At 27.7% G+C, this 11,966-nt stretch overlaps 1 protein-coding gene across 1 annotated transcript; it reads right to left on the reverse strand.

The window, feature by feature from the left end:
* Nucleotides 1-237: 237 nt before the first annotated feature.
* Nucleotides 238-1,683, reverse strand: LOC125845121 (xyloglucan endotransglucosylase/hydrolase protein 2-like). Its single transcript, XM_049524540.1, has 4 exons — nucleotides 1,493-1,683; nucleotides 1,294-1,394; nucleotides 686-891; nucleotides 238-598 (listed from the first exon to the last, which is right to left on the reverse strand). The coding sequence occupies exons 1-4, from the start codon at nucleotides 1,665-1,667 to the stop codon at nucleotides 238-240; spliced, it is 843 nt and encodes a 280-aa protein (XP_049380497.1). The 5' UTR covers nucleotides 1,668-1,683.
* Nucleotides 1,684-11,966: the final 10,283 nt, after the last annotated feature.

The following is an 11,966-nucleotide window of genomic DNA, read 5'->3' on the forward strand; positions in this document are numbered from 1 at the left end:
CGGTAAAAAAATTACACTATATATAAGATCAATTTTTTTGTGTACGTGTATATATTTAAAATGGAACCCCTAAGCGTATAGCTGAATTTCTGCCTCCGCCACGTGTACTTATAATTGAATTTATAGTACTTACATTAGTTAGTAATTTGTTATCATAATCAGTTAGCATTAGTCAAGCTCATAGTTTCAAGCATTCATTACGTAGATAATTTTATTATTAGTATTATAAGATCATCATCAATTTAACATGCATTCTGGAAAATTCATACTATTGTTCCTCATGCAATAACTAAAAGTCATTTGTTCTTCCTTCACATCTTCATATTCCTGCATTTCATCTGGACTAAGATTCATAATTGTATTCCAATAATAGTTATCATTATAACATTCTTGAGGATTTGATTCTTGATATTGACATCCATTTATCGAAAAATCGCGATAATAAGCTTTGAATGGTCCTTGGCTCCAATCTACAACTCCAACCCAATTTGTATCATTCCATATTGTTGCTTCAATGTGCATTTTGTTTGTTGGATAATTCACTCCATAATTAGTATTGTTCTTAAAAACTCTTATTGGAACATCATCAGCATAGAATCTTCAAAGAAGTAAAAGAAAATGTTAAAACAACAAATTATGTATGTTCATAGTTATACTGACGATGTATATAACTAAAAATACTTACACGATATGATATTGATTCCAAAGAATTCGATATGTATGGAAATCCATTGTAGGATCAAACTCAAGGTTGAATTGTTGCTCTCTACTTCCTCCATCATTTGCAAATATATTTGTATTTAATGTATATTTTCCATCTCCTCCAAGAAACTCAAAATCAATCTCATCATGACGTATTCCAGGATCTCCATTAATTGGTAGTGATGTTAACTGTAAACGTTCAATCATCAAATCGATTAATTAAACAGAGACAACTATATTTTTCTATATATATATATATGTTCAAATAGGTTATATATTCATGGTTAAGAATATTCATAAAATGTGTACAACTTTGACAATGAAGCTATAAGCTTGTGTTAGGGTTGAAAAATATTGTCTTATATATACCTTACTAATTGTATCAATATGTTTAAAGCATGTTATTAAGGTTTTCATTTAAATCGATCATTTATTCTATTGAGCAACCCCTGACTGTTGCTTGCTTCTGCGAAATTAGAACCATCCATTTGAGTAAGTACTTGCTAGTTTTATTAACAAAAAGAGAAGATAAATGTATTAATCGTTTACCAGATACATGTATATATATATATATCAAAAAAATGTACGTACGTAGAATGTTGTTATTACTCCTGTACTGTTCTTGTTTGGTATTTTTAAGTCGATGCTAAAATCTCCAGAACCAAAATGTTGATTAGAGATAAATCCAGAACCTGAATTCAACAAAATGAGTTAAAATATATTATATTGTTTTTATTTATATGAATTTGATAGAGCTAGAGATTGATATTTAGTTAAATAATTACAAAACCTGTATATTGGTCCATCATTAGGCAAACTTCTTTTCCCTGGTCAGTAACAATTATATGGTCACCTCCATATTTTTGATAATAATTTTGGTAAAATTGAACCTCATTTGCACTTACACATTGATTAACAAAAAAGAAAATACTAATGAAAACAAGAATAGCTTGAAAGCTAACCATAGTGTACTCAAGCACCAAATTGATAATTTGTTTGGTTGAAAAATGACTCAAATTCAATTTATAGAAAATCTAGGTGGAAGGAATTAAACATCAACACTCTTATAAGTACGTGTATCAATTTATGCGACACATTTTTTCTTTTTAGTCGGACTTAAAAAAGAATATTTCTATATTTGATACTCTTTCTGTCTATTTTGTCATGATTTTCCTTTTTTTAGAGTCAAACTATAAAAATTTTGACTAACATTTTTATAAAATGTATTTTTCATCATATTGATATACAAAAAATTGCAGTTCATAGTCTTTTTTCGTGTAGTTTTTGAATATCTAAATTTTTTTTGTTTAAAATATTGAATTAATGTAATTTAATTTAACTTTGAAAATGAGTCAATTTGACTTTCAAAAAGGACAACATGACCAACAAAAGTTGACTGAGAGAGTAATAATTTAACTTTAATGAGATGTTTTATAGTCATACAAATATTTATGACTTATTTTAAGTCACAAGTTTCAAAAATCTTTTTTATTAAATATCATATCCAGTCAAACTACATCACATTAATTAAGACACGGAAAGAGTTATTGGATTTATGATAGTGGGAAAATGATATTTAGGGGAGTAAAAATGTTTGCATACGAAAATGTCCATATAGGGAAACATGCAATGTGTACACCCCTAAAATACCATATACATATCTTTGCTTCTTTAAAAATGTATCCACATAATATATACATGTAAAAGGTAATTAGACAGATAATTTTAATTTACTTTTTAATACTCAACCATAACCTACCCACTAAGACTCATAGTTGGTTAGATAGTATCTCAATAAAAGCACTTAGCACATTAAGTATTATCACTCTCTTAATTTAGTTTTCCCTAATATGAAAATTAACTTCAAAAGGATATCAACCTAGTCATTATAAATTTATAAATGATAACACTACATAAATCAATCAAAATAACCTCTCTATCTCAACTCTGAGGTAGAAATAATTAGGTCTGCATATACTAGACTCCATTGTATGGGACCAAATGGGGTATGCTATTGTTGCACACAAATAAATCGTTATATCTGGTTGAATTAAGAGTGTAAAATGGAGAGGTTAGATTGGAATTGGGCAAATTTAAATAGGTAGGGTTAAAGTCCGTCCAAAAGTTATTTGAGCTAAAATGAGCTAAAAATGGGTTAGACTATAAAATCATTGCAAAAGGACATCTTGACTTGAACTCTACTATATGAATTATTTTTACATTTTTAGGCATTATTGTTGAAAAGTAATTCAATTAATGAAGGACATAAAAGTAGATCAATTGATTTTGAAGATATTTTCATCGTTCAATATTTAACGTGGAATTCATACCTCTATAATATATTAGTCTTTACAATTGTGCATTGCACGATAATAACATGTCAATTTTATTATACTAAAAGAAAGAATTGTTATATAAAACGCAATTAATGTAATAACATTGATGAAAGACACAAGTATTTTGATATTTTTTTTAAAGCATCAGACGGATAATTACGTTGTAATTACCTAAAGGAAATACACATATTAATCAATAATTTAATTATAGAAAAGTTTATTCATACAAAGATTATAGAAAGGTTTGTTCATCCACATCTTTGTGAACTCATTTTTTTAGGAATTTACCTCAAAAAGAGTGTGGCTAGTGAATAAAGTGTTTGGTCAAAGTAAAAAAAATGTGATCCTTTTTATTAGCCAAGCGATTGAATTAATAATATCCACTTCGCAGAAATATAAAAATCACCATCTCATTTTTTCATTTCTTTGATGTTATCATTTTTTTCCAGAGAAATCGGATTGAGATGCATAATAACCTTTTTTTTTTAAAAACTCGAAAATAACTTCTAAATCAACTAAGTGTCACGACCCAAAAATGGATGTGATGGCACTCGTCGTATCCCACCAAGACAAGTCAGCCTAAAACTCAATCATTTCTATAAAGTGCGGAAATAAAGCAAAGTTCAATAACAATTACTATTACGAAAACAAGTCAACTTAATTCAATCCCTAAAACCTGGTTGTCACGTGCACAAGCCTCTAATGTAAATACTAGAATTGAAATAAATTACGCAAGTCTCAAATGATGTTGTCTTTCAAGTAAAAACAAAATCATAAACAGGAGTAAGGAGGTTCGCTGAGATGACAAACAGCTACCTCTCAGATCTCCATAGAAAGCCTCGGAAACGAAGAGAATGGAAGGTATCACGAAGATCCGGGCTCGTAACCTACAAAAGATTGTAGAAGCAAGGGGTGAGTACCAAACCACACGGTACTCAACAAGCAAACCTCTAAACACAAGCTAAGGGTACAGAATACGAGTACTCCGATCCTTACACCCCATCCTAACCTCCATAACTACAACCTGCATAAAACCAGTCCAACCTAACAATTCACAGTTTACAAAGCATACAGCTCAACAATAGCACTCTAACAGATCATATATTCTCAATAACAACTCAATATTCATCAATAGTTTCACAGAAAGGCACTCACAAGATCAGCAACACACAAGATCAAGTTCATTCATAATAATTGACATTGCATTTCATAAACATACGTAAATAATATATGCCTATCTCTGTACCAGAATGGAAAGAAATTTATCTTCACATGTATGTATTGAATACGCATATATATATACATATAAAAATCCCTAACGTCTTAAACTCAGTAACCCTCTAAAATGATCTATAATAATTTCAATGGCAATCATTGCCAATCATCACATCTTAATAACCAACAATTTTGATAACAATTAATAATAATAACCATAGTGCTAGCACTGTACCAAACCAACATTATTATAATGTAATATGCCAGCAACTATCCTTATTTTTTATATAAAGTAATTAATGTATGCCTACCAAGAATTGAAGATGGCCGAAACGTGTATCTGCAACTCTTTTTCCTCTCTGANAAGTAAAAAAAATGTGATCCTTTTTATTAGCCAAGCGATTGAATTAATAATATCCGCTTCGCAGAAATATAAAAATCACCATCTCATTTTTTCATTTCTTTGATGCTATCATTTTTTTCATGAGAAATCGGATTGAGATGCATAATAACCTTTTTTTAAAAAAAAAAAACTCGAAAAATAACTTCTAAATCAACTAAGGATAATTTCCAAAACACTCAGTGCCTCAGTTTTTGTTTCAAAAATTTTCCAAAAGTTATTGGAAGGCCAGATAAGCTACTATATTGTAGGAACCATGCACTATATGTATCATGTATATATTATAAAACATGTGATTTATATTATTTACTAGCGGCGATTTACTCATGCTAGCACGGGCTCAATCTCTAAGGTGGAAAAAAATATAAATTTAGCATTGGTTTTTTTCATGTACGGGCTCTTCTATATGTTTTTTGTTTTTTTTAGTTTAACAAGATTTTTTATTCAATACTTTCGAAATTTGCTTTTACTCGTCCACTATACTAAAAATATATTATTACCGATCCAATAATTTTGTTGGGCCATATTTCTGGCTAGATTTGTAAAAAGAATATGTTTGGAGCTTCATTATTAAGGCTATTTTTTTATTGGCTACATGAAATTGAGTTTCACATGAAATCGTTATATCTAAATACATGAAGTGAAAACAAATACACAATTGAACATTCATTATTTAGACTAAAAAGTTTATTTGTATGAAAATAATAGAGTTCTCGGTATTTCTTTTACAAACTTTTTTTCAGACAAGCATATAATTGGAATAAATGTTATTGTATTAAAAGAAGACATAAGAAAATACAACAATGGGGCAAAATATATGTGGTATTTCCAAAACTCCACTTGAAAGTTGATTTGCCAATTTTTCATCAACCTCATGCATCCAAAAAAATAAATAAAATGTCTTTAAACCAATATAATTCTACTTTCCAAATTATTATTATTTTGAATAACATAGGCTTTAAATCACATAAAAGATTATAAATAGAGAGATAATTTAAAATATATTTTTCATAAAAAAAATAAATAAAAAATCACAAGATGTCTATAAGAATCAACTTTTAAGATGTATAATTATTTTCTTGATTTAATTACTTCACAAATCCACAGTAGGATTTACTTTCCATTAAGTGGCTTCTAATCACTTGGAAACTAATTGATATTTTTACCATATTTTGGAATTAAATCAGATTTACTTTCCATTAAGAGTCTCATTCCTCTCCTATATAAACTCATATATGTCTTATCATTTTCTCATCCCTCACTTTTCAACTCATAATAAGGATGAATGAAGATGTTGCAATTCAATTGAATCAATGAGTATTCATGTTGTAAGATCTTTAATTCATTGTTTTTCCTTTAATTTTCTCCATTTTTTTTAATTGATTATGTTATTAGATCCATGTACTTTTTAATATCTTACTTTTGTAAGGAAGTAAAAATTGATTTGCATAGGTTATACAACCACTATTATTGTATGGACTCTTAATTTCTACCAACATACTCTTTGTTGTCAAAGATTATGGTATCTAAATGATCTAAGTTTGTTTACAAATGTAACACAATATTAAGTAAAATTGATCATCCTGATTTGCTCTCCATCTCTAGGAAGATTGTGTCCAGGATCTGGTAATCTAAGCCTGGCTTCTTCTGGTCGGCTCGCATTAGCCTGTGCTTTATTACAGGTAGTCATTCCCCCGTTCCTTTAGTCTTTTCAAGAGTACTTTTTTCTTAAGTCGCGGTCATGATTTGCCCCATAGTATAGTGACCGCTTCCATGTTTTTAGTTTTAGAATCTGATTTTATAGAAATTAGGTTGATTTTTGAAGTTAAAAGTGAAACTAAAATTTCTAAATTTTACTCTTTTTTCTTCAAATTTAATTTTTTTTATACTATTTTGAGTATTCTGTCAAAGGTAAGGGTGTGGTAAGATCCATTGGATTAGTTTTGATTTTTTGTGTTCACTTGATGTTGATATCACATACATACATATTTCTTCTGGCTCTATACACTAACTTGTCATAGATTGCATTGGATTTTAGACATTAGGTATTTAATAAAGGACATCATAACTTGGAACCCCTATAAAGAGCCTAATGTTAGATACAATTGAATTATACAATGATGATAGTGTGAATTTGCTGTCACGTTAGCCTACATTAGAAACTTTGGAGTTATTATTATTCTTTGATTTTTTTTTATCATATAGAAATTACTTCTCCAAATTTAAATAGACTGATGTTCTCAGTCCATTTGAATCTGGAAACGAGAAGTCTTTAGAAATAAGAACAAATTTCGAAAGACTCCACATTTCCATGCTTCACATGGCTTGCTAATACTAGTCTTGTTATATTTGAAGAAGTAATTTTAACATGAAAAAAAAACTTCAAAAAATAATAACGATTTCAGAGTTTTTAATGTCAGACTATCTGGATAGTAAGTTCACAATATCTTCATTGTATAACTCTACGGTATCCAACTTTAGGTTCTTTAGAGAGTTCCAAGCTATGAAGAGTCCTTTATCAAATATCCAATGTCTCAAATCCAATGTCATCAATGGTGAGCTAGTGTCAATATATAATCAAAGAAAATAAGTAAGTAATTAGCATCACGTGAACACAAAAGAACATTTTCCACTTTTCTTTCCATAGAAAAACTAACCAAATGGATCTTGCCACATACTTGCCTTGATAGAATGCTCCAAATAAGAAAAAAATTTAGAATTTGAAAAAGGAAGAGTAAATCTTAGAAACTTTAGTATCACTTTTAACTTCATGAGTGGATTTAAGGGGCAGAGCCAACGCATGAGCACTTTATACGTAGTTAAAATTATTTTTTTATGTATATATTAATTGATATTAAACCTTCTTTGACTACTTCTTGTATTTATTTCTTTCATAATTTGAATTCTTAATGAAAATCTTGGTTTTACTATTATTTGATATTTTCTTTAAATTTCAAGCACTACAACAAGTGAATACTATTTTAATATAGTTATATTAACTTATCAAATTCAACTCAATACTATTTCATATTATATTAACTTCTAAAAATTTGAACTAGATTTTATCATTCTAAGTTTATATTATATATTTTTCACTAAAATATTGCATCATTTACATTCTTACTACATAAGGTCTATGTATACCTTATTCTCTCTAGACATCACTTTTACAATTATACTAAGCTATGTTATTATTATTCATTTTATATATGTCAACAAAAGAAATATATTAAAGCCTCTCTATGAAGTTTGATTTTAGACCTTAAATTGATTGAGACGACCTTGATAAAAAAGATACAAGTTTCATTGATGCTCTAACATTGAAAATGCATGCTATTGTTTGTACTGATCTTCCTTTAGTCATTTTCTATAGCCATTGTTGAGTTGAATGCTCTTGTCGAAAACTTATTATCATATATGTATAGTGGTGATCCAAGATTTTCATCAAGAGTTCAAAAAATAAAAGTACAAACGTGTAAATAAGTCAATAAAATACAATTGCAAGGAAGAAGTAGTATATGTTTATAGGTAGAAAAAGTAAGTTCCATTATAGGAGATCTTTTAGCACGTTTGAATTTTTTTGGATTTAAATCTACTTTTTAGCACGTTATTTCTTTTAAAAAAAAAAATAAGGTGAAAGATTGATCCCGAAACTAAATGAAGAGAAGCTAAAAATAAAATAAAATGTTCACAATTGAGGTTGAACACCGGAACGCTAGGATCAAGTTAAAAAGAGATCTACCACTATGCTACAACTTAGTTCATGTTCTTGAGGGGATTCAAAATTAATATATCTACAAAAATATAGAAAATTTACCTTATATATACGATGTAAATTTTACTGAGGGAGTTCGGGTGAACCCCTGAAACCCACGTGGGTCAACCCCTGTATATGCAGGTCAAATTCTATTACTTATTCATATATATAATTTTGAACACTCTTTAAACAAGCATATTTATTAGGGGTGTTAAATGAACAGATTGAGTTGAAATTGAAGATATTAGAATGAGTTAGAATCGAAATTGTATTGGGTCTTCACGCGCCGAAGTTTACTTTGAGCTCAAATGGGCTAAAAATCGGATTGGGTCATGACCCACCCAATTTGACTCGCTTAATCTCAATAATTTTACATAGTATTATTTAACTTTTATAACCACAATTTGAATTTCAACTCAAAAAAATTTTAAAAAAGAAGTTAGAAACGGATAGATAAATCTTAAAAAATGTATAAAATAGATAGTAGTTCATACCTTCAATATAGGAACATACATTACATCAATGCAAATACTGATTTTTAAAACGGGTTGGAATTGGAGATTAAATTGAGCTCAATTGAGGATTTTCTTAAAATGGGTTAAGACTTGAATGATTTGAGATTAAACCCAATTCAAATTATCTTAAACCAACCCTTAAAATCCCGAACGGGTTGAGTGGGTTATCTATAATTGGACTCATTTTTAACACCTCTAAGTATATCCTTCGACGCGACGATAAGAGTGTTTAAATTTTCCCTAGAGGTTCCAAATTTGAATCCGAGTGAATCTTGCATTATAATTTTATTTCATTTTTTTAGTTTTTGAAACTCATAAGCATACATACACTTTAGGAAAGTACAAATATCAAAATCCTACAATTACTTTGAGAGCTAATTATAATTATCGCTCAGAATATTCTTGATAAAATAAATTGAAATTGTTAGTTAATTTTAATTTTGAAAATTTGTCAAGTTCATTAATATTACGATTTAAACTAATATAAATTTAGTTATATAACTATATATAATCTTTTAAAATATTTTTTATATAGACGTTAATTGTATTTTACCAAATACATAATATACTTTGAAGGATAAAATTATCGGTTAACATTTTGCATAAAAAATCATGCTTTAAATTAAAAAATAACTTTAAATCTGAGCATAAATTAATAAATCAGTATTTATTTTCTTTGATTATCTGACCTATGTTTATAAGAAAAACTACAGAATATAATCAATTTATATTTAATGTGTATAGCTACAGTTTATTTATTTTAAGCTATATGGATATACTTATATATTAATTAGCAAACTTAATTAAACATGAATTGTCAGCTTTTTAAAAAAAATTATATGTATTTAAATTATTATTAAATAGGAAAGATATCACTACCCACCTAATAAATATCATATGCACGTTTTATGGTGCTATGTTCCCCTGCTTACCTTATTCAATATTTTTCTCTATATGCATCAATGTCACTTTTTATTATTGTTTCTCTCAATTTTCTTCTAATTCAAGATCCTCTGCATGATTGTAGGAACGATTTGTTGTATTTTTTTTCTCGTTTATATGAAATTTATATTTGTATACATCTATATGCTTACTCGATTTTCATAGGGTTTTGTTTGAAGAAGTTATTTTCAGTAGCATTCAAATATACAATTTAATTATGTTAAAATTCACGTTGATATAGATGAGATAATACATGAATACATTTTCTTCTCTTGATTACACACATATAATTGTATTTGAATGTTGAACACAGTGAAATACATATACATTTGAATATATACTTGTTTTTTTTTTTTTTTTATGGAGTGTTCAATTGGAAATACAAGTGCATTTGGATACATAGATACGTTACATAGATTTGAATGTTTACGTATACATCACATCTACTTTTTTATATAGTGAAGTACATATACATTTGGATAATCATATTGTAATATAGTTCATTGTCATTTTTTTCTAGATTGTCCAATTGTATTGATATATTAACACAATTGTATTGAGCACTCTTAGGGATACAATTATGCTTATCACGGAGTTCGCGCATTTGAAATCGAAACAAACAAGATTCATTCACAATTACAATAAATAAGTTTAACTAAAGAAATTTATGTGAAATACTTTTACGCTTAAACAAGTACAATTGCGACAATGAAAATTTATGTACGATGTATCAAATTTAATAAAAACTAATTGGAATTTAAGAGTATATGCATTGATTAGGTAATCAAATACATGAATACATTTTCTTCTCTTGATTATACACATATAATCGTATTTGAATGTTGAACACAATGAAGTACATATACATTTGAATACTTTTTATTTTTTTCATGGATTGTCCAATTGGAAATACAAGTGCATTTGGATACATAAATACATTACATAGATTTGAATGTATACGTATACATCACATCTATTTTTTATAGAGTGAAATACATATAGATTTGGATAATCATATTGTAGTATAGTTCATTGTCATTTTTTTTAGATTGTCCAATTGTATTGATATATCAACACAATTGTATTGAACAATCTTAGGGATACAGTTATGCTTGACATGAAGTTCGTGTATTTGAAATTGAAACAAACAAGATTCATTCACAATTATAATAAATCAATTTAATTAAGAAATTTATGTGAAATACGTTTACGCTTGAACAAGAGCAATAGCGACAATGACAATTTGTGTACGATGTACCCAATTTTTAAAAACTAATTGGAATTCAAGAGTATACACATTGACTATGTAATCATTAGTTGTTAATGCAATAATGAGAAGTTGAGAATTTCAGGAAATAATTAAAGAGATTCAATTATAGTACCATAAATTACCTTATTTAATGCACTATAATTCACATTGTACCACTTTATAATTAAATTAAAATACAAAAGATACACAAATACAACTAGATATTCATATAAAATGTAGTCATTTTTAGTAAATAACATACTTATAACTATTGAACTTCAATAACCCTATAAATGTAGTCATTTATGTAAGTTGCTCATGTTGGAATATATCTAGGTCACTCCGTCACTGAATTATTATTTCACTTTGTTAGTACTCCCTATACTTTTCTTTAATAAAACCAACACAACTAAAAAAAATGCTAGGTTAAACAAGATGAAAATGAACACAGTATTTAATAAACTTTAATATTTTAAATATCTTTTTTATTCTCCTTTTTTAATCTTTGTAGAAATAATTGGACGAAAATTTGATCAAAGATTTAAATGTTTTTTTTTTAAATTTCTTTTAGATAGATCGAAAACTCTTTAATTTTCTATTATTATTAATATTATTATTCGAAAGAGAAAATGGAGAAGAAATTACAGTGAGAAATCAAATTTCATTAACACAATTCAGTAGTTAACAACTGAGCTACTAAAATTCTTCTTTATTCACTTAAATGAGCTCATTGATAAATCATAAATGTGCCCTTTATGTTGATCTCATTTTTCATTTATGCCCTCCAACTTTGGATGTGCATAAATAAACGCTTAAATTTGTATAAATTTGATCAAGTAGACACATGAAA

This window comes from Solanum stenotomum, chromosome 11, assembly GCF_019186545.1.
Source record: "Solanum stenotomum isolate F172 chromosome 11, ASM1918654v1, whole genome shotgun sequence".
NCBI classification, from domain to species: domain Eukaryota; kingdom Viridiplantae; phylum Streptophyta; class Magnoliopsida; order Solanales; family Solanaceae; genus Solanum; species Solanum stenotomum.